Here is a 23,598-nt window from a genome sequence, read left to right on the forward strand (position 1 = left end):
CAACTGTGAAGGCTAGAAATTTACTTTTCAGTTTTTAAAATGAAAGATGAGAGAGTTTCATTCCAGAGGCTGGGGATTTAATAAAACAACACATATCACAAGACTCATGATAAAATTGCAAGAGTTGGTGCGTGCGTGTGTGTGTCCAGGAGCTGCTGTTATGAAGAAGCAGCAGCTTGACGTGCTCAAACTGTGAGTCTGTCTACACTGCAGTTATCCTCTTCCTCTGGTGTTGCACCTAACCCAGCTCCCGTCCAAAATCCTTGCCCCCAAGTTGGCCTAGCTGGGGCAGTGGGGTAGAGCATGGGCTCCCCTTTCACTCAGGTTGGTAACCTACCCGCTTTGCAGTGAGGACACAGCTTAAACCACTTGAGTGCTGATAGTCCTCCAGTGCCTTCCCACAATTTCCACCGGGTGCCCAGGAGGAACCCAGGAGGACAAACAAGTTCTCTCACACTTCACTAGGGACAGATCATTGAGTGGCTCATCTTACTGCAGCACAAAGAACCAGGGAGTATGTCCCCAGAAGTCTTAGTGACACACACCGGTGGGGGCAGTACCAGTGAGGACACAGTAGCTCGAGCCAGGCTTTGCCTTGTGGCTGCTCCCACCTGGGCTAGGCCAACCCGGGTGTTCAGACCTGGGTGCTGATCACCTGGGCTCTCTCTGCAGTGAAGACGTACCCTGAGAAGACATCTTTCACCACACCATTCCTTACAGGTTCTGATCACCACTGCTCCCTTAGGCCCTGACTCAGCCACATACTTAAGCATTGGCTTCAATGGGACTTACACACGTGCTTAAGTGCTCTGCTGAATTAGGGTCTCTGTCAGTTTTAAGATGCTACTGATCATGACACCACAATGGGGTGGAAGCACAGTGCTTAGCTGCTGCCTGGGGGTAAGAAAAAGAGGGTGAAATCAGTAAAACCCTGGTGAATTAGTTTCTTTGGCTTGCATTTTATTTTGCAGAGAGTCTCACCCACCCCAACTACCATCCAGCTGCGCAACGCTAAATGCGGGAAAGCAGAAGTGCGGAGTGCACTTTCCGTATCCCTGTGGGGGAGATAAATTCTTCTTTGCCCTTTTGTTTTCCTGGGGAAGCAGATGCTGGATGGAAAAGGGTTCATTTGTACAGCAATTGCCCAGGGAAAATTCCAAACTGCTGCTCTGTCTTCCTCCACCTCAGGATGATTACAAAAGGGCTTTTATGCTCTGAGCAAAGCTGCATGGAGACAGTGGCAGATCCCAATTTTCTTTATGATTATGGTTAATAATCATCCTAATATCATTTTCCTTATCCACTATTTCTCTCCCACCCTGAGCTTTCTTTTAATGAATTCCCTTCTGTTACCCTCGACTCTGCAATGACACCAGGCTGATTTGTAATGTAAATTGGCACCCCAGTGTAAAGGCGACCTGCTAGAGCACCGCAGGGCTCTAATTATAATTTTCATTAAACTCCTTCTGTTGACGAATATCTGAGCAATCTGGAGCTGCAGCAGGAGCAAAAGGAAATTAAAGAGACACTACCACTTAGCTGCAATGTCAGTGTGAGGGTAACCCTCCCAGCTGTTTAAGAGAAGCTAAAACAGGGCTCTCCCCTTTCCTTAGGGGTAAAGTTTAGAAGCTTTGTTTTGTCTGTAACAACAGGTCTACACAGGGTCTAATCTTCCCTTCCCCCTACAACACTTCACGCTAGCTTGGCAGGGGGAGTAATTGGCCTGTGTAAGTGTTTTACAAGTGATCCATTTGTGACCTAATTAGAGGGATCAGCTGCTAGAGCTCTGCCTAAAACTTAGGGGAACGATCCTGGTCCTGTGGAATCAGTAGTGGGGATTGTCATCGACTTCACTGGGAGCAGGATTAGGCCCTAAGCTTTGAAAACTGGATGGTGGAGGTTGGAAAAAGAGAGGAGAGAGAGCACAGCACACAGACCTAAAAGTGGGTGCTGTTGACCGGAGCTGGGGGACAGCTATGGCTGGGGTGGCTAGATCTGCATTGATCCACCTCATGCCTACTGCAGGTTTTCCTGACAGGTCTCCTAGGTAGGACTGGGCATAACTTAAAGATGCTGCCCTCACGCTGATAGAACTCCTGATGGAGGGCAGCATTGGCGACACTTTCCCCAATCTCATCCCACCCACGCTGGCAAACTGCCCCTTCCTGCATTACTGTGAGTGAATTTGATCCATCGTAAGGTGCTTTGAGGTTCTTGGATGGAGGATGCTAATAGGAGCTCCGAGGATTGTTAGTCGCTGTTGCATGGGGGAGAAGGAGGGTAGATGAGGCCTGTCGAAGGAGAGACTTTAGGGGTTAGTTCTGTTCATTTATTTTGTACTGTGTTTAGAGAAAAATGCTTGTGGCTCATCACTGTATTAGGCCCAGGGTCTGAACACATAACTTCTGGTTTCCTAGGATTTAGAACTTGGGTGTGTTAAATTAGTTCGGAATAAGGTTAGTTTTATAGATGTGCACAGTATCCTCGGCCTGACGTTTATCCAGAGCCTGTGATATGCACAGAGGACTGCATTAGTCTGAGTGTCAATCTCCCAATAGAATACATGATTAAGGAGTGTTATAAGGGGATTATCACCTCTGTCATTTCTTGTTTATAAAGAATATTCAAGCAATGTGAAACTGATAGCCAAGCAAAATAACCTGTGTAGCCTATAAGGGGTCAGGTGATAGGTTCCTCATGCCACTGGCATGAGTCTGGCGCAGGGAACGGAGGCTAGGTGATGACTGGCAATGGCCATAGACTGAGGTGAGGTGGGGACAGAGGGTGGGGTTTCCCTGGGGAGAGGAGACCCAGATCTGTGGGGCAGGGGGCAGTACCCTGGCCTGAAAGGGACACCAGGATCCAGGAGGGACTCGGGCCCAGCGGCAAGTGGGACACTGGCCTGCAGAGGGCGCTCCGGAGGCTGGAAATGCTAATTCCTTGGACGACCAGCAGGAGGCGCCACAGGGGTGAGTCCCGCTCCGTTACAGTGATCACAAATTGTGTCTCGGTATGGTAGGAAACTGCTTAGGAGATACCTTGATGATACATTGTCATGATTCAAACTCTTGGGGATGATGTAAAAGGACAGAGTGGGAATCACGTTGCCCACAAAATGGGGCTTGTTCCAAAGGTTTGGTAAATATATTTCAAATTTGTGCCTTTTTGTCTCTCTCAAATGAAGGGTTTTTCTTGAGCTGTGTGTGGAAGGGACAAAGGAAGAATTGAGACAGTCCTTTCAAGATTCAAGTCAGTTTCCTTATGGAGATTCTGCTGTTCCTTTAAGAAACTGAAGACTAAAATACACCTCTACCCCGATATAACACTGTCCTCAGGAGCCAAAAAATCTCATCACGTTATAGGTGAAACCGCGTTATATTGAACTTGTTTGATCCACCGGAGCACGCAGCCCCGCCCCCACGGAGCGCTGCTTTACCCACGTTATATCCAAATTCGCGTTATATGGGGTCATGTTATATCGGGGTAGAGGTGTATTTAAGAACATTAGTTTAACCCTGGAGTAAACAGGTGCAAATGAAGTTTGTGGTCTTACTCCAGGGCTGAACCTGGCCCTTTACCTTATAATTCTGGACTCTTCCTGATGTTTATCCAGCTCATGAACCCAGTTCTAAGTTTATCCCAGCCAAATGGAGATAGGGTCATCGTACATCACAGACAAACTATGTTATTAGTATTATTATTTGTATTGTTGTAGCATCTACGAGCCCCAGATGTGGACTAGAACCTTGTTGTCCTAGGTGCTGTACAAACATAAAAAAATAGTCCCCGCCCAAAGGGCTTATCTACACTTTAGTATCCATAGTTACATTTCCTATTTGGTTGCACATGTAACTAGGAAGCCATAAGCCTGACTAAAATAAACAGCACAGTGGTTGGGCTGCCAGAGTCTTGCAAGGAAATGCATTGAAGTGCTTAGTTATTTAAATAATACTTAGCAATTTGGTTGAGAGTGAACAGTGTGAGGGTGACCAAGCAATATTCTAACTGAGCATGTATTTAACAAGAGCTTAGTGCATTTTTACTGTATTTGGATTTACAAATCCAAGTTGATCTCAGCTGGCAGGCATGCAAAGCTCTCTGAATGAGCATGCAGCTGCCTTTTCACTTCTTCGGAGGGTAACCTGGTATGTACTATGGGGGATAAGACAGCCTCTGTGCTGACCAAGTGGAACTTTTCAAAAACTTTTTGCTGAAAAGGTTGCCACACCATCAGCAGAGTGGACTTTAATTGCAGTTACTTGAATTTCCTGACTGTTCTTTTTTAGTTTGTGAATTTTTCAAGAACTGTAATGAGGCTGTTTCTTGTTTCATGGGAGTGGTAGCTGGGGAAGCCCATACAATGTAGATTAGCTTTTGTTTTATTGCATTTGCTTTCAGCTAAGAACTTGAGGGTGAGACTGTGCACATGACGCGTAGGCGTATCCACAAATAAATAGTACAAATGAAAATTCCACTCAGTTAACATGTATCACGGTGCCATCACTGTGTGAAGGGAGCGCTACCTATCTATCCAAAGGGCCCAGTCCTGCTTTTAGTGAAGTCTGTGGCAAAACATCCACTCACTTCAATGTTATCAGAATCTTATCACAATCATTTTCAAAACTACCAAGAATTACAGTTAGTCCCAAACTGTTTCAGTTACCGAAGGAACATATTTGAAGTTCAGTTCCCAAAACATATTTGAAGACTGTTGTAAGGCCCCCTATCAGTCTTCTTTTCTCAAGACTAAACACGCCCATTTTTTTAACCTTTCCTCGTAGGTCAGGTTTTCTAAATCTTCTATCATTTTGGTTGCTCTCCTCAGGGCTCTCTCCAGTTTGTCCACATCTTTCCTAAAGTGTGGTGCCCAAAACTGGATGCAGTACTCCGACTGAGGCCTCACCACTGCCGAGTTGAGTGGAACAATTACCACCCGTATCTTACAGACAGCACTCTTGTTATTAGACCCTCGCGATATTAGCCTTTTTTGCATCCGCATCACATTGCTGGCTCCTGTTCGTTTTGTGATGCACTATAATTCTCTGATCCTTTTCTGTGGTACTACTGCCTACCTAGTTATCAAGACTGAGATTGGAATTATTTTTCATATTCTTTCATCCCTTCTCTTGCAAACAACATTGGCTAGCCTTTCTGGACTAGCAGTGGGACAGCCAGTGCAGGGATGCAATGCCATGTTTAGTGGGAATAAATCTTTCAATTAGAACATGTAATTCCTGCTGATATTGTAGCACTGCTCTGCCTCCTGGTCTTTATAATGTTCAGATGGCCTAATAAACAGTAGCAAATTGCCCTGGCAAGGAACTAGCACATCCTTAACTCAACCCTCAATAAACTCGTGCTACTGCTGGCCCCCTGTATTAGAGAATGTCCCTCGGATGCACACAGCTATCCAAGAAGGCCATGCATTGCAAATCTCACCACGTGCCTGCAGAACGTAAATGTCAGGCACTTTCTGAATAAGAAAACTCTTATTTTTCTGCCAGGTACAAATCCAATCACATCCCATTCATTTCAATGGCCATTCTGTCTGTCACAAGGTTTTTGTAGGATGACCGAAGCTGGTACAATACATTAAATTAATTGGTCTTTAAGTTCTGGAGGCCTAGGTTCAGATGTTGGCTTAGGTCACGAATAAAATGAGTTCAGCAGCCTTATCACAGTGGGTGGAGGAGTGATGATGCTTAACAAATGGAGCCACAGTACTTGTATGTGTTGAATTGTCCCAGTTATGATGCACATGAGTAAGTGTAGTTCTGTGGCAACCAACCTGATGAGAGACTAAGAGAGCCAGACCGGAGCACAGCATTCTGCAGCAGAGTCACAGAGGGCTAAACCAGATGATCGGAGAGTTTGAGCATTTGCTCCCCATGAAGTGCCCACCAATTTGCTCTGAAGGTTGTTGTGCATCCTCACCTTAGCTGCAGTTATCGTGAAGTGGTTCAGATATGTGAAAGATCTATCTAGGGCAGGGATTGGCAACCTTTGGCACGCAGCCCATCAGGGAAATCTGCTGATGGGCCAGGACAGTTTGTTTACCTGCAGCGTCCGCAGGTTCGGCCAATTGCAGCTCCCACTCTCTGTTCCAGGCCAATGGGGGCTGCAGGAAGTGGCAGCCAGCACATCCCTCAGCCCATGCCACTTCTTGCAGCCCCCATTGGCCTGGAATGGTGAACCATGGCCAGTGGGAGCTGCGATTGGCTGAACCTGCAAACAAACCATCCCGGCCCACCAGCGGATTTCCCTGATGGGCTGAGTGCCAAAGGTTGCCGATCCCTGATCTAGGGTTATTCTGAGGTAGACTGGGTGGGATTCGTGTTTCAAGAGATATCTGTTGAGAAAGATGTTGAGTTCCTGGTCTGCTCTGGCATTGTAAAGATGGAACACACTCGAAATGTCAATGTGGTGTGAAGAATGGTCTGCAGTTGACATCAGAAACCAGTCTCTCATAATTGACCTGACTATGTATGTACCTGGCTTTGATTTGCCACGCCACACGTGGGCCCTTCTGACCTGATTTCAAATGGGCCATGATCAATGTGCAGCCAGCCTGGGGCCAACAAGAGGATCCCACATGCATCTGTGGTCAAAGACAGACAATATCACAAATCACTGATGACTGCATCTGACCAGATTTGCTGGTGGTCTGCAAGCTCTGCACATCACTGAGGAGACTGACACAAATTGGCTTGGCAAGCTCTGCATCTGATAAGAAGATCATAGTGGGTTTTTGTCTGCATGACAAAACTATCTGTTTATTAATGGTAGTCTCTGTTTCAGAGAGACTAAGCACTGGTATAGCAGGGGGTCTTGCAATCCCAGGCTGAGGTACATTAATAGATCTGTATGAGAGAAGTGTATGCAGTACCTGCCTACCTCTAGCTAATCCCATTAGACCCATACTTTCTCGAAGACTAAATTTATCCTAAAATTGGTAATAGCTACCAAACCCCTCCCACTTTAGCTGTACTATCTGTTCATCCGTGGTTGTGTAGCAAGTGTATTCCCATGGAGTAAATTCAATATCATGACATGCAGAATCACAGACCCTCTCAAGCAGGAGAAATTTATTGAGGAAAATTTAGGCTTCCACACAGCTTGAGTCCCAGTTTTGTCTCCTATGTTTACTAAGGAACATACCCTGCCAGGAAGTCAATGATGGACACAGACAGCTGATAACTGAATAATATAGTGCAAGTCAACATAGCCTTCATCCAGGATTTTTCTGAAAGGACCCAGTGACACAGTACGTGGGAAATGAGGCCAAAGGACTTGTAACAGCATTGCTGTCAACTGAAAGAATGATCCTGTGGGTGGCAGATCCTTAGCGCACATATACCACACTAGAGGAAATGAAGATGTCAAAAATGTACACGGAGTTGTTTAATGGATGATTGCTTAGTTGAGGCTAGTTTGTCCTTACAAACCCCCAGATGACCCCGGTTTATTTCTACAACATTAATAATTAGAAGACTCAAAAGATGGCATCTGATTTGAACACCCTTCCGGCCACTTTAATGCCTGTGTGCTTCTGGATGCAATGAACCTGGGGTATACAAGCAGCTCCTTGGGAGCAAACAGACCAAACTTAATAGAGAATGGTGTTTATTTCATTAAATGGCAGTGCTGACCAAACATATCTTGGAGACAAGGCGACAAACAGAACTCTTCTGTTCAATTAGTCTCTTGACCTCTGTGGCTCAGCACGGGATGCTAGGAAGGGAGCTATGGATCATGAGGCCCCAAGGAGGGTTTCCTTGACAACACTTACAGAAGAAAAATTAGATTTCATGAACACAGTTGCATATTAGGCCATGAGACGCTGACTTCAGGAGGAGCTGAGAGCACTCAGCACCCGGCAGGATCAGGCCTTGACAGTTTGAAGTGGTGGGTGGGACCAATTTTTTTCCCCCTAATAAACTTAATTAAAGAATTTCCTTTTTTGCCGCGTGGAGACAAATTCACTGTGGTAGAGAAGAGGTTTATTGTTTAAATGAATAACTCATTACCCACAGAATTCACCTTGTCCACACTGCAGTTCACCCTGAGACAAATGGAAGGTAATTTTCTGCTCAGACAATGTTTTTTTCCCCCTACCCAGGCTTAGCGTGAGTTATTGAGGCCTAGATATTTTCACCATTTTCAAAGATGAGAAGGCAAAATTGCAAGGCAGATAGGCATCATGCTGGCTATTGTAAGAGTTGTAAGAGTTGGCAACACTGTGAATGTGCACCGAGCTTGACCCTGCAGCCAAAAACACCCACTGAGGTCAATGGGAATCTTGCCTGAGTAAGAACTGCAATTTCAAACTCTTGCTGAAGGTTGATAACTATGGAAGTTCTTGCCACTTTAAAGTTGGCTGAGATGTTTAATAATGTGCATGATGGAGTTTATCAAACAAAGACACATCTAGAAAACTCTGGCTTTGGCTAGATCTCGGTCCTGAGTTAGGTCAAAGAGAGAGTAAATAAAATTAGGTCACAGAATTGGACTGTTTCTAAGCTGTAGACACACGTGTCCTCAGGATCCAAGGCTTCCATATATATCCATTTAAAGGGGCATTGCAGAGTTCTCAGCAGTGCCTTGTGGCCATCAGTGCTTTGGGTGTCCAAGGAGATGGAAGCATGGAGGAGTAGGAAAGAAAAGATTTTAAAGCTGTGTCACTGTTAGGGCTAGTAGAAAATTTCCCATCAAAACTGTTTTTCAACAGAAAACTGGAATTTTGGACAGAAAGAGGAGTGGTTTTGTTTGTTTGCAAAAAGTGTCTGCTTTCTATGGAAAATGTTGCCTTTTTGTCCCAATTTTCCCCCCCCCACCTCAAAAACTTTCATTTTTCAGACAAAAATGTTTTGTTTTGTTTTGTTTTTCAATGAAAAGTTTAACGTTTCCATGGAAAAACAAACCATTTTCTGGGCAGCTCTAGTCGCTATGCTTAAGGGTCTGTTATAGAGTCAGACTGAAAAAAAACTCCCAGAGCCAAACAGCCCTGAACTTTGGGAAGGTTTGGATCTAGACTTTTTTAAACTAGAGCCCATCTCTAGTGGGTTACTGGCAGAGTGGTTTAAAGAGGACTTAGTGTAAATAAGAACTGGACACACCGTTTTCATATTTCTTGCCTCTTTAAAATCCATCAGCCTGCTGTAAAGCCTGGATCCATTAACACATTGGGAAACTGTAGCGAGAGACCAATTTGCTTGACTTGTTGGAGAAATCTTTCCAGCTCCCCAGTGATTCATAAAAAAGTGTACCTTTGACTGACTCTGGTGGGACTCAAACCTACAACCTTCAAATATTCTTCCCAAGGAGACAGATCCTTGTAGGCTGCATACAGGGTTACTTCCTCCCAGCTTCTCCTCTGTTTTGTGCTTGTACTCTCTATTTTGCCATTAAAATTTAAACAAAAAATTCTCTTTAATTATTAAAGCTGAACTTGGAAAGTGTCAAAGCAGCTTTACTGCTATTAGAACACAGAGGTGTGGATATATGTGATATATGGTGTATGCATAGCCAAGTCACAGGTCTGTTTCTCTCACACGGTCAGTTCAGCATTATCCAAATGGTTATTATTTTTTTCCAAGTGACTCCAGAAAAGCAATAAAAGACACAGCTCTGAAGCGAATAAGATTAGGGTTCTTTAAAACATAATACATTAGCAAGAACAAATCTAATTGCTAACGTGGCAGGGATAGTGGGATAAAAATGATGTGGCATAAAAGGATTACAGGTGACCTCTGACTCATTCATTGGCTCCCCCCACTCCCTCCTTATCCACACCAGTGCACCTGGGGACTGGGTAAGATTTCTGAGCTTATCAGGGTGACCAAATCCATACATGCCAAAGGGGAAGCTGGCAGGAGGCAGAAGCATGTGGGATGTTAGGGAACCCCCTGCTGAAGCAGGTCAGTGTTCTCCAGTCTGGTGGCCTTCAGAGAGCCAAGTACAGAACCTACCTTTTCACTGGAGCCTCCCTGCAATTGCAGAAGCCAGGCAGAGCCCAGAGGAAGGGAAAATCATAGAAAGAAGAAAAGTAGGAAGAGGAAAATAGAGGTGGGAAAGCCTCCAAAGATAAGCAACCAACCCCAAGAAGCATGGGACCAGAGCCCATTTTTGATATTCCTCCTCCACTTTATTCTACTGGGTATTTTTAGTACCTAGATACCTGGGTCAGATGGTGCCATGACTGTACTTTGGTTTCTCCATTATACAAATACCTCTCAGCCAATCGAAGCACAGATACACAAACATGGGACAGTCACGTCTGAACAAACATTTACGTAAATCTCTGCTGTATGACTACTACCCTGAAAATGCCCGTCACAGAAGAGGTTAAGTGTCCCTCAAGGGACAAGAAGGAACAGTGGGAGATGGAGGATGGAAGGGGAGGTAGGTCTTTCATATCGATTCAGCTGTGGGCACCAGGAACTATGGTAAGTAGACTGGCCTCTTGGGTTATATACCAGCAAAGGTTAATAAGTAGAGTTTGTCAGCATTTCTTGTTCAAAACTTCTTTAATAAACAAAAATTGGTCTGTTTTCTACATTGAAAACTTTCATGAAAAGCTTTTGTTTAGTTTTTTTTTAAATCACAAATATTGAAATCTTGGAGTTTTTAAATTTTCTCCTCTTCCTTCCCCTTTCCTCTTTTTTCCCCTGAATGCAGCAGAGTGAATGATGTCTGGAGAGGGTGGGTTTTTTTGAAGAGGTTGGGGAGGAAATCCATGTTTTCCTTTTGCTACTTTGTAACTTTTCCAAACTTCCTCAACTTTAGAACAGTTACAGAATAGCAACAAGAAAAAATGGTGATGGAGGAGGAAATTGACTACCCATGAGTTATGCAATTGACCTTAATTCATGTATTCTGCAGAGGCATCTGTAGAATACATGAATTGGTTTCCTTTCGCTACCTGTTGTATAAATGCAATAGAGCCCTAAAGACGATTTTATAGGTTTTATCTGTCTAACAAATACTTTGTATGATTATTGCTATTCCAGTTCCTTTCAGATCGCCACAAACACAGCTTATTTCAGAAGAGAAAGGTTAATCACAATCATTTAGATTTTTGTTCTGTAACAAACTGGTTGAAGAAAACTGATTTTTCCTTCATTTAATTTAAAAGGGGAAAGATGCTGTATGGTCTGGAGCAGCAAGAAGAGAAAAAGAGACCTTATAATGAAAATATTTGTAAAGGACAAGATTCTGCCCTCCCTAATGGAAAAGTGTTATTTTAGTTGAATGGGATGAAACTGATAGGAATCGATCTTTAAAATCTGTACCTAGAATGTAATACAATGAGTTCCTCTCTGTAGGCATTTTGAATCATCCCATAGAATTCTACTGCACTGCAGAGAGATAATTTTCTATACCCCCAATAGGCTGATTCAAACTTGTATAGAAAGATTGCATTTCTCTCTTATTCCACAGCAGTTTTCCATAAGAGCTAATACCCACAGGCACATAGGATGGATGGCTCCTGTCCAGAGGTAGAGAGGTGTGTGCATGTACACACTCATGCACATCTGCTTATGTCCAAAGCTCCTTCTCCCTTCCCCTCTGCCATCACTTTCCCATCATTCTGGCCAAATCAAGGAATCCGGTCTTGGGATTCTAGTGGCTGTAGTTCCATTCTCCTGGTTTCATGCTTTGTTGCCAACCTGAAATTCAGGCTGGGTTTGCACAAGAATTACCCGGTTTACCTCCTAGCTTTGGCAGAGTTTAACAGTTATGTCCTTCACACGGAATTGTAGCCTAATGAATTACACGGTTGTTTATCTATTCTTCTTTAGCAAATGTTTTGTTAATTCCACCCAAGGACCAGTGATAACTAAGAGAGAGCCTTGATGCTGCTTGGGAATTCATTTCCGAAATCTGGATTGTGGCATTAGCACTCATTGCTTGGACAGCATTAACAACCCCAGTAAATCTTTGCATGTACTGCACATAACATCTTTCATCTGAAGATCTTAAAGTGCCCCGTAGTGTCTTTATTTTACAAGTGGGGAAACAAAGCCATGAAGATGAATGACTTGCTGAGCTCACTCACTGCATTAACAGCAGTTTGGAACAGAACCCAATTCTTCCGGCTCCCTTTCTCCTGCTCTAACCAGTCATGCTATAGGCAGGCTGTAACAGTCTGCTATGTCCATTCATAAGGTCACAAAACATTGTTTAAAAATACAGGGCCTAAAGAAAATGGCAAAGGCACCTAATGGTCCAGGAGGGAGATGGGAAAAAGAGAGTAGAAGTTTAAAAAAAAAAAGAAATGGGGTGAAATGGACTGAAAATTCCCAAAGATCTTTGGAGAAATGCAGATCACAGTAGAATAAGCAGGGACAGAAGCAGCTAAGGGGACAAAGGAGGTAGCAGGTAGAAGAAAGGGAAGTATGAAGAGGAACATAGCTCCTAAAATGACAGGGCAAAATCCTGCCTGAATAAGGACTACAGAACCATCTGGGAATTTTGTCTGGAGTACAGACTGCATGAATTGACCCTTAGAGACAAATGGGGAATTCATACCTGCCACAGTACTAGAGCCAGCATAGGAACCGAGAAGAGGAGCCTCTGCTATTTAGAGGCCGGTGGGGACTAGGTCAGCATTTATGGGGCATTACAACAGCACACAATTGCCAATGCATAAGACACCCACCCATCCCTACCTCCCTCTATTACCAACCCTCTGTGCTAGTCTTCTTTGTAGGAGGCCATTCTGGCTCTGCATCTTACACCAGGGATAGTCCCTGCAGGCCTGGGTGGCAGCTTTGCAGCTACAGAGCAATCATGAATCAGTCCCTAAGACTATTGGGATCATTCCATCTGACAGAGGTGGCATGAGATCCATTTTGCCAGATTCCTGTGAATTAAACAACCCAACAGAGGTCACTGCTGGAAGGAGATGGTGATCGATGGCTGGTGCTAGCTACCCCTCCAACGACCACCCTGGCAAATTTTATTACTATTATTTTTTTTTACAAAAGAACAAGGAACACTTTTTCGGACAGGCAAAGTATGATTTTTTTGTAACGAATAAGAACAATTCTTAGTGGCAATAATGCACTGTTGGGTAGAATCTATATCTGTCCATTTCTTACAGTGGCTGAAGGCAAAAGGCAAAGCTGAATATTTCATCCTAATGCACCTAAGGCAGGGTGTTATCTCTTTACAACACACACCCCATTGCGTCCCCTTGTCTAACCGGCTAATTGATATACTGTGGTGCTGGCTCTATATGGTACATATTCCAGGGTTAATGTCACACCCAAAGCCAATTAAATGCCTGATTGGATGAAGTGGTCAAAGTCAAGTGACCTGTTACAAGCCAATCAGGGTTCAGGAATTCTAAATGTCATTATAGTATGAACATTAATTCCCTACTAAAAAGATTAAGCATTTAACCTATGACTGCTGGTTCTGATGAGATATAGAAAATCTTTTGCACTCATGGGAGGATACCAAATTGAACTACTGTGAAATGCGGAATATTCTCCCTGTTCCCATTTCAAAGGCACAGCCTGATAGCACAATGGCAGCATTGCCGCGTTTCACAGCACCTTCCAGTTAGTTAAAAATGATCAAAATATGACAGCGTGCGTTACTTCAAAGGGGAGATTAATTTGTTTTGTATAATACAGTCTGACTTTGAGCCAGCTCTCCCCACCCCCTGCTTCTCATGCACCCCTTCTCCAATGCAGAGAGCTGTCACTGAGGAAAAACTGCTTAGCAGCCATGCTTTTTGATCTCCTCCTGTAAGCAGCAACACTGTTTATTTACCCCTTTGAAACATAGATATTTCTGAGCTTTCCCTACTGTCTTCCGAGCGAGTGGTTTCAGCAAAGAGAACTGTGTTCCTGTGCAGTGTATCTACCTGCCATTCCTTTGGGTATAGTTCCATTTCCTGCACATTATGAGCCACAGGGAGGCATATGAATGATTTCCCCACTGTGTCACTCAGGGAGGAGGAGGAACTGTGGTCATTTGATAAGCGTGGTGCTCCTCTTCATGCTGCTTCACTGGGGCATGCATAGCTCACTGGGATACAACGAGCATCCCCCAATACTTTAAGCCATTGCAAAAGTTACACTGCCTGGTGCCCAGCTGCGTGCAGAGTACACCCAGGAAAAGATGCACTGCTTCAGATGTGACTACAAGGAGTAGACTAGGAGCATCCACTAAAAGAATTCAGTATACAAAGCTAGTATAATATATCCTAATAGCTGGGGATGGCAAAGGCCCTTTGGACGCTCAGGGCTACCCCCGGCAAGTGAGGGAGTAAATAATGGATATTACACACTTAATCTTGGGCATTGCTGGTAAATTTTGGCAACTTGTTTGTGGGTACAAAAATAAATACCAATTTTACTCTGAATGCTGTTAAGCACCTTTGTTTTGCTATAGCTGATCCCACTTTCTAAGGATTTGGTACCAGTCACAATATTGGACATAGCATGTTTGGGATGGAGCAATACTTTGTATATAGGAGAGTGTATGTGCCAGAGGCATGGAGTAAAGGGATGGCGTGAGGCACTAGCCCATTCACCTCCGCCGTGCTTGAGCTGTGAACATATCAGTGAAAAGACTTCGGGGGAGGAGGTTGTCTGTTTGTTTTTGTGCAATTGCATGTCTAATTTGCACATATAGCGGCCTGCTCTATGTAGCAATTTGATGCACAGATGGCCAGCTATAAGTCTAGCTGGATACATTGACTGCTGTTATGTGCACAGTGCTGGTAAAAACATGTGCCCAAAATGCACATATTTTTGCATTGACTGTTCTGAAAATCTGGATGTAAATCATTAACAATTTATGGCTTTTACCTTAAACTGATATACTAGCATTGAAAAGAGCTAAATATGTGGGGGGAGGGCAGTGCTTTTGATGGGGAGGGGACTACCTTCCTTCCCCATGCTATCCCAGTGGATGTACCCAGGTGAACCAATAAATGGAAAACACCAGAGGCAGCTGGGGTGATGAAGTGAATCTGAGATTGAACATTAAAAGCCTTGCAACAAGCTGTGAATTTGTAATTCATCTTTTGCTCCTTTTCTTCCAGCTTGCTGCATTAGAGAGACAAGTGTTCGATTTCCTGGGATATCAATGGGCTCCTATTCTAGCCAATTTCCTCCACATCATCATCGTTATCCTTGGCCTCTTCGGAACTATTCAGTATAGGCCACGCTACGTAGTGGTGGTAAGTAGCATTCGCTTTCTTCTGTGCTACAATTACCCAGCCAAGTCCGTGATCAGGTCTAGTGGACATTGGGTTAAGGCTGGAACCATTCATGCACAGATATTCAGCCATTAGAGATTTTTATCCACACAGAATCATAGAATCGTACAACTCAAAGGGACCTCGAGAGGTCATCTAGTCCAGTCCCCCGCACTCATGGCAGGACTAAGTATTATCTAGACCATCCTTGACAGGTGTTTGTTTAACCTGTACCTGCCTGTGCTGCTTTAAAGAGCACACTATTTATTCTACTCTTTGCTGTATTTACTCAGCACTTTTGGAAGAGATTAAATCATATTTATTATTTGTATTACAGTAGCAGCTACAGGCCACAAGTGAGACTGGAGTCCCATAGTGCTGAGTGGTATACAGACACATAGTAAGAGATAGTCTCTTCCACTGAGAATTAACCATCTAAATAGACAAGGCAGACAAAGGGCTGGAGAAAGAAAGTGTTATTTTCTCCATTTTACAGATAGGAAAACTGAGGCACAGAGCGATTAAGTGACTTGTCCAAGGTCACACAGGGAGTCTGCAGCAGAACTGGGTGCTGACCCAGATACAGAGCTGGGTACTGACTTTCTATAACTGGAGATGATCCCAGGTCTCCTGAGTCCCAATCCTGTGTCTTAATCGCAAAGTCATTGAGGACTTCACTAACGCAGCCGGAGGTTATGGATCTATTACATGAGTGGATGGGTGAGGCTGTGTGGCCTGCAATGTGCAGTTCTGACTAGATGATCATGATGCTCCCTTCTGGCCTTAAAAGTCTATGAAATCATCCTTTCTTGATAAGTAGATGCTCAAGTTTGAGGCTCATGAGAATCTGCAATTCTGCCTTGGTTATGCTAGCTGGTCAGATTTCGTGGTCAGTGACCACTGGATCTTTTCAGGAGCCTCCTGGAATGGAATGTTCATTTTCTGGCTCTGCTCATTGTTGGTTAGAAACCATTTTTGACTGAAACGTGTTTTTTTGAAAACTAACATTCAGAAATATTTTTAGATACTTAGAATCACATTCTGATGCCAGCAAGCATCTCTCTTTACAGGATCTACTGCCTTATAATTGACCTAAACTCTATATGATTCATGTTCCCCTTCAGCTCCACTTTATCACTGTCAGTTGTTGGACAGATAAAATCCTCAATGACAGGGACTGTGACTTAACTAATAAACTTCTGCCAGCTGGCAGGTTTTTGGGCAGGAGACAGTTTGCAGTCACCTCTCTCTGTGAAAGCTGACAAGATGGAGATCAGGTTGTGACTCTCGGGCTGTCTGACAACCTCCTAGCCTCATACTGGGGCACTCGTGCACAAGCGTACACTCTTGATGTGCGTGAAGTGTACCTGTCGACGTGGGTGGAAGACAATTAAGCATTGGAATAGAAAATGCCAGGGGGAGTTCATTTAAAGGGGTCTGAATAGTATTTTTCTGAGGAATTTGGGATTTTTCTACAGACATTGTCCTTATTTAGTTTCTCTACGTGTTGACAGTTTTCAGACTTCATTCAAAGTAAACCCAATCAACTAACAAACTTCTCGGAACACGAAAAAATGCATTCTGGTCACACTTCATATGAAGAGTTACCAGCTGCATAGAAAGCTTAGCTGAAGGAAGTTTCTTGAGTCAGGATAAGTAGGAATCCAGCAGAGCAGGGCTTTCCAGCCACAGGTCAGTAAGACAGATACGGTGGGTTCGTTGAGTTCGCCTCAGTTTCTGCTTCACACACCTGAGACCAGCTGTTCCTCTTCCCCTGGGATGCTAGGTTATGCTGCACCATTTCCTCCAAGACTCTAAATGCTGATCTGGTGCCCAAGGGAAGGGACCCACAGGCTGCTGGCTGGCTGGCAGAGTTTGTTTCTTTCATTTATGTATTTCTAAGCATGTTTATGGAGATGAGTGACATAACAACTGCACCCTTCAGAGGAGCAGGTCACAGGAATTAGAAATGGGGCCCCTTGCACTTGCCCTTTGTTCTAAAAAATGCCAAGGTTATTTGTCTGGTGGTGTTTTGAAATTGAGAAGTCACCTGGATCTCAGCTGGAGCCCTGAGGAGCCTCCCATTCCTCTTAACTTTTGGCCTTACTCTGCCCTGTGAGCCCCTGAACAGCAGCCACTATCTTCAAGCTGAGGACAGATTAATGTGACTCCCTCCAAAGTCTGTCCTCTCTCCTTGGCAGGCTGCTGTAAGAGCCTGAAAGGGGAGCCAGAGCCAGCAAGGGCCTGATGTTAAAATGTTACTGGATCTGACAAACCTAGATTAGCCAGCTGAAAACTCAGGGCCAGATCCTCAGCTGGGGTTTATCAGCACAGCTCCACCGACACCAATGAGATACATAGATTGATCCCAGCGGAGGAAGCCTGCACCAGGGAATGATGGGGCGGTGTTGCATTAACAAGCCATGCTGCAGAGCAGGACAGATGCAGCCTGCTGCCCATGAACCCTGCTTTTGGGAGCCAGATCAGAGCTCCATAACCACCAGAGAGCTAGAGCTTCACTGAAACGTAGTCAAATGCCAGAAGGACAGAAAGCGACCGTGAGGTTGATTTTGAGTATTTGACTGTCTCCATTTGACTGTATCACATGCAAAGCATGCCAGCTTCCCAGAGCACCCCAATGTTCATTAATTCTCTCCCCCCGCCCTTTCCTTTCTAGTATGCCATCTGGACTGCCATGTGGGTCACCTGGAACATCTTCATCATCTGCTTTTACTTGGAGGTGGGAGGACTTTCAAAGGTGAGTAGGAAGGTGAGCCTGGCTGATTGGACAACAGCCTGTGCATCAAAGGAAATGGAAGGGAACCTGCTGGGGAACAAAGTGTGGGGGAGGGGACTTGCCAGGAGAAAATGCTGCCTGCCCTCTTGATGATTAAAATTAAAGAGGAAAAAGGGGAAGAGTGCTGCCTTCTTGCATCGACTAATGCAGTCTGATGCTTACGGTCTCTCTGGGGGAGAGAGACACATGTTGCAAGAATTTTGTAAAAAGGTACATAATAAATACTAATAAAAACAAGGGCAAATTTCTTGGAGTCCCCTAGCAGAAGTGTCAATGGTGGCTTGATTTTCCCCCACCCCACATCAGTCCCTGCACACAATGGAATCAAATAATATTTCAAACTGAAGGTGGGAAAGAGACCTTGTGGCAAGGTGCAGCGGGGACCATTGCATGAGAGCGGGTTATTTCCTAGCCAGAGTTCAAAGCCAACTCTGGGAGGCTGAGAGCTAATTAGGTTGCAGCCCAGCCTATTAATAACACTTTAGAAGAAGGGTGCATTGCTCTGAGGGGAGAGAAATAAGGGTTTGTGCTGATCAGACTCCAAAGCAGGGAGTTCTGGGGAATCATTGGCAGTGCCTTGTACTGTTTGCATTTCTGAGTTTGCTCTAGGGTAGGAATGCATTTAGGGACTTTAGCTCAGTTGGGGTTGAACTCAGTTAAACCAAACTTCTTGCAATAACTCACTCAGGGAGTTTTCTCTCCTTTTACTCTACCCTTAGCCTAATGGCCCTCAGACAATTTAGGAACAGGGACACCATGTTTCCAATTACACCTCTCTGGAGAGTTCAGTAAAAGACCTTCTCTGTGTCCTATATGAAGAGTAAAGCTGAGGGAAGCCAGGTAGATGCATTGTGGCATTTCCATAAATGTGGCAACGTAGGTGACTGCTTATCATAGGCTAGGCACTTCCCTACCTCAGGTTCTCCATCTACAAATAGAGATGATAATAATACATGCCTACTGCAGGGATGTTGTGGGGATTAAATTAGTCAATATTTGCAAAGTTCTTTGAAGATGAAAGGTGCTAAATATTATTGTCTGCTGCATGAGGACAGAGTCAGAAATACTGGCAATTGGAGCCAGTTCCTAACCTAAGCCTGGGCTCTAAGCAGTGAATTGCTAATGAATATTGCTGTAGTTTAATTAGCTCAAAGTGGTTGGAGGAGCTTGGTTCACTTTAGAACACTTTACATTTGACCTGAATTCTCAGGCCATATGTCTAAATTACAGACATTAACTGGAATTGCTCTACGTTTTATCGGGTTTATGTTAACTCAGTGAATGATCACAAAAAGCCCATTGCAAATAGGAGAAACTTTAATTTCCTAATTCCCCAACTAATCTCTGTTTTCTGAAGTAGCCACAGAAACTCACTGAAAGAGACCTCTCGCCTGGACCAGTGATTATCATTGGTCTGAAGTGTAACTTCAACACTGGCTGCAATCAGTTAGATACTAGGATCTAGTTTTGGTTAGTAACAGTCTGAAAGCACCTTTCTGGAAACAGTAAAACTCAGATCAAACTGTCCCTTTGATGGTTCATTGACTGACACTCGTGTTTTCTAGCAGCCCATCTCTGATGTATGTTTGCTACCCTTGACCTGTTTTACATTATCTGAGTTTTACGGCTTGGAAAAAGACTCTGCAATTCAAACAGGATAATACAAATGCCATTCTGCCACCTATCAATGAGCTTTAACCCACTACCTTTGTCTCATGGGAAACTTTAGCAAAGCTCGCACCTTTATATGATTATGTTTCTACTGCTGCCAATCTTTATTTAGTCAATGGGACTACTCAGATGAGTGGGGGACTGTTTGTGTGAATAAGAGTTTATAGATTTGGGCTGCACTGCATAACTCTTCTATTTTGTCTCCTAGTGGATTCTCCCTTGGAGCTGTAACAGAGTTAACACCATTGAGGGGGTGGCAACTGGCAAAAATAAGTAATGTTGCTGATTTCATGAAAGAGCACAATAATTTACAGCTGAGCTTTGATTTTTTTCACAAATTGTTTTTGTTTGAAAAAATGCCTTTTTTTTTAAATTATGAAAAACTCCTTGTATCCTAAGAATGGCAAACTATGTCTATAAACAAACAAACGAGAGATCTTGTCAGCGGGATGCTTGTGGAAATGAATTCCGGGATTTAAGGTAGAATTTTGGGTGTGCTTTGTGGTTTAAAGGAGGAGACTTTAAAGATGCATTGTCTCAGAATCTCTTTCTCTCCAAAGACCGCACTAAATGGGAACTATACTATCCTGTGTGAACAAGATGGATAAGTGCACCTAGCGGTTGTCTACGCACACATTTTACACTGGTTTAGGGTATGTCTACACTGGAGCTGAAGGTGTAATTTCCAGCTCAAGTAGACATACCCACACTAACTCTGATTGGACTAGCATACTAAAAATAGACATGTAGCTGCAGCAGTGCAAGGGTCTAGCCACCCAAGTATGTACACCTCTACCCCGATATAATGTGCCCCGGTATAACACAAATTCGAATATAACACGGTAAAGCAGTGCTCTGGGGGGGCGGGGCTGCACACTCCAGGTGGTCAAAGCAAGTTCGATATAACACAGTTTCACCTATAATGCGGTAAGATTTTTTGGCTCCTGAGGACAGCATTATATAGGGGCAGAGGTGTACTTTGAGTCTCAAATGGGATTGCTGTTGGGTAGCTAGCCCCTTCCACAGCTTGTGATGCCATAGCTACACCTCTGTTTTTAGCACTCTAGTTTGATCAGAGCTGGTACACGTATGTCTGCTCAAGCTGGAAATTACATCTTGCAGTTCCATTGTAGACAAACCCAAAGTTTAAACTGGTGCAAACCCCTGTGTGCACTCCCTTATTTCAGTGTAGCTGAAACCTGTTCCAAAGGGCTTAACTGCACAGATAAACTTTAACGATATGTGAATATGAAACTATTTAGTTGAACTAGTGCAAATCCCTGTGTGGATGCTATTCTATCCCTTTGAGTTGTTAGGGTTTTTTTGTTTTGTTTTGCTTTTAAGCTTATTGTAAATTGATTGTGAACAGATTTAAGTTAAACCCAAATAAACCACTCTAAAACTGAAATCAGCATGTCTATTCAGGACTTTACACTGATCTAATTAAACTGATACAGGTTTGTATGTAGACAAGGTTAGTCAACCTAAGTTAAACTGAAACAACCCTAGTTTAAACTGAAATCAAAGTGTCCACAAAGCCTTTCTGCATCAGTTTGACTAAGTTGGTTCAAAGTCACATCTAAACTGATGCAACTCTGCATGTGGACAAGCTTCTATCCTGGCCTATGTGGGAACCACCACGGCCTCCTGCACCTCCAGAGGCCTGATCCAAAGCTCAATGAAGTCTGTAGAAAAACTCCTGTTGACTTGAATGGGCTTCAGCTCAGTCCCCATAAGAACTGTATTCAGGAGAGTACCCAGCCCTGTGAGCTCACTGGATGAACCACCTCTGGAAGATGGCAAGAGCATTGCAGTATCAGCCATTTGCTGAGGAGCATTGTATGGTGATGCCACAGTGGGGCAGGTATCCCTGCATGTGTGTACCTGAGGGGGATTCCTGTCCCTAGGTCTGTGTGTTGTATTGACTGTTCACCCATCTTTCCATGGGAGCCCCTATAAGATAGATGGGGCAGGGTGGGGAAGCCAGGTAGCATTTCTGACCACCCCAGTGCTTCTCCTTTTCATTTCTGGCAATGATGTATTGTCAGATGCCTGGCTGATATAGCTGTGTCAGCAGGTGGTTAATTTATAATGACAAAATGCAGCAAGGGCAGTGAGCTAGAAAGAATAGAGTTTGTTAAAATGGCAGCTGGTAATGACAGCCCTGTCCAGTTCAGACAGGGGATGACTCCGGTGGGGAGACAAGGGGGAAAAGAACCCTGATTGTTTCTGCTTTAACAAGTTTAATATATGCCTGGTGAGGTGAAAATATGAGCAACGAGGAAACTGCTCCATGTCTTTGTGGCAGAGAAAGTCATTGCTGTATATTCTTTATGTGGTCTGGTGAATAGCTCTGATTTCAGGAAGGTGCAGGGAGAGAGGATGGTGGTTGAGAGGGTCAGGGAAACAGAGAAGAGAAATTACACAGCTGTTGTGCATTATTTGTAGAACACCAGCAGGTTTTTAGGTGCGGGCTTGTTTCTTGTGAATTATGGGAGAAGGTCGTCTTCCTCTCAGGCTACACCTACACTATGAGCTAGGGGTGTGATTCTCTCGCATAGACACACTTGTACTAGCTCTCATCTGAGCTTGTGCACTAAAAATAGAAGTGTAGCCTTGCTAGCACAAGCAGCAGAAGCAATAGCACAGGCTAGCCACCCTGAGTATGTCCCCAGGGGGTTCAGTCATGTTTGTTAGGCAGCAGTGGCATGGGCTAGCTGCACTATACTACCACTGCATGCTACTATTTTTAGCATGCTAGCTCAAATGAGAGCTAGTGTGAGTATGTCTATGGGAGCTGAGAATCACACCCCTAACTTGCCGAGTAGACGAAACCACAGTCTCTGGTAAGTGTTTTGACACCCAGATCTAGGTGTCTCCTCAGCTCAAAGCAAGACTCTATCTCTTTCCTTCCTTCTTCTCATTTTGTCTTTTACTCCCCTTTCGTGGAGCATACTTCTAGAGTAGCCATTACATCCTGGTGTTGAGCAAGAAACTGCTAAAATATCACCAGAACAGCCAGTCTCGCAATGTCTCTAGTTCAATTTTGCAAGCCACCCAAAAAATGAGAAGCATCTGAAACGTCAGGTGTTAGCCCAAATGCAGCCTCCAAGCCTTTTGAGGTTCTCTCTTTGATATTTTATCTACAAATGTTCAAAACATTAAAGAGAGAAAAGATTGGTGGCTATAAATTGTAGCAAAAGTGCTGCTAATATTCCTGAGAAATTTAGACCCAGATTTCCAAAACTGTAGGCATAATTGCACATGCAAAAATCAATGTATATTTTTACCTAATTTCCATGTGCAGTAACAATAAACATGCATTTAACCAGTCATTTGGGCATGTGATTAGTGAATGGGTCCATAATGGCAGTAACCGTGTGTGCAAAAGCATACAGGCAGTTCCACATATCTAGACCCAGATGTTGCAACTGGAGTTAAACTGAACCCTCTTCATTTCCCTTTTTCCTAGACTCATCTGACACCATATCAAGCTGAGTTATTTTTGTCCAAAAGGAAAATTCTCTCCTCTTTTGAGTACTTTACATTGGTTCCTTATTCCTTGAACAAGAAAATCAGTCTGACAATTGTGATTATTTTTTTACACCTTGTCATTTTTCATATTTTGATATCTTTCCTTATAGAATAAAAGGAATGAAATATTGTCTGCCAGAACTTCATTAGGCGGACAGCAGACAAATGGATTGGCAGACAAAGGTCTAATAAAGCGTTTCCTGCTACCTTGCAATGATCTTTTGAAAGGTCTTTGTAAAGCAGGTCTAGCTGTGCCAGTTTTTTTATGACCATGCTTTGGTCAGACAAGAAACATGGAAGACCTGGACCTGAAATGTTGCTTTTCATCTTCAGCAATGTGACGTTGATGTGCTTCCTAGCAGGTTTGGTGCAGACTCCT

At 43.8% G+C, this 23,598-nt stretch overlaps 1 protein-coding gene across 5 annotated transcripts in view; it reads left to right on the forward strand.

Moving 5' to 3' along the window:
• NKAIN4 (sodium/potassium transporting ATPase interacting 4) overlaps nt 1-23,598 on the forward strand; it is a 77,595-nt gene that overhangs the window by 21,514 nt on the left and 32,483 nt on the right. For 3 of the 5 annotated variants that reach the window (XM_044984662.1, XM_044984666.1, XM_044984663.1), the window contains exons 2-3: nt 15,062-15,199; nt 17,895-17,987. In XM_044984662.1, the coding sequence (XP_044840597.1) occupies nt 15,062-15,199; nt 17,895-17,987 (231 nt within the window). The remainder of the gene's footprint in view (nt 1-15,061; nt 15,200-17,894; nt 17,988-23,598) is intronic. The other 2 variants (XM_044984664.1, XM_044984665.1) reach the window with 1 other exon arrangement.

The sequence above is a fragment of the Mauremys mutica genome, chromosome 13 (genome assembly GCF_020497125.1).
Source record: "Mauremys mutica isolate MM-2020 ecotype Southern chromosome 13, ASM2049712v1, whole genome shotgun sequence".
Taxonomy (NCBI): Eukaryota; Metazoa; Chordata; order Testudines; family Geoemydidae; genus Mauremys; species Mauremys mutica.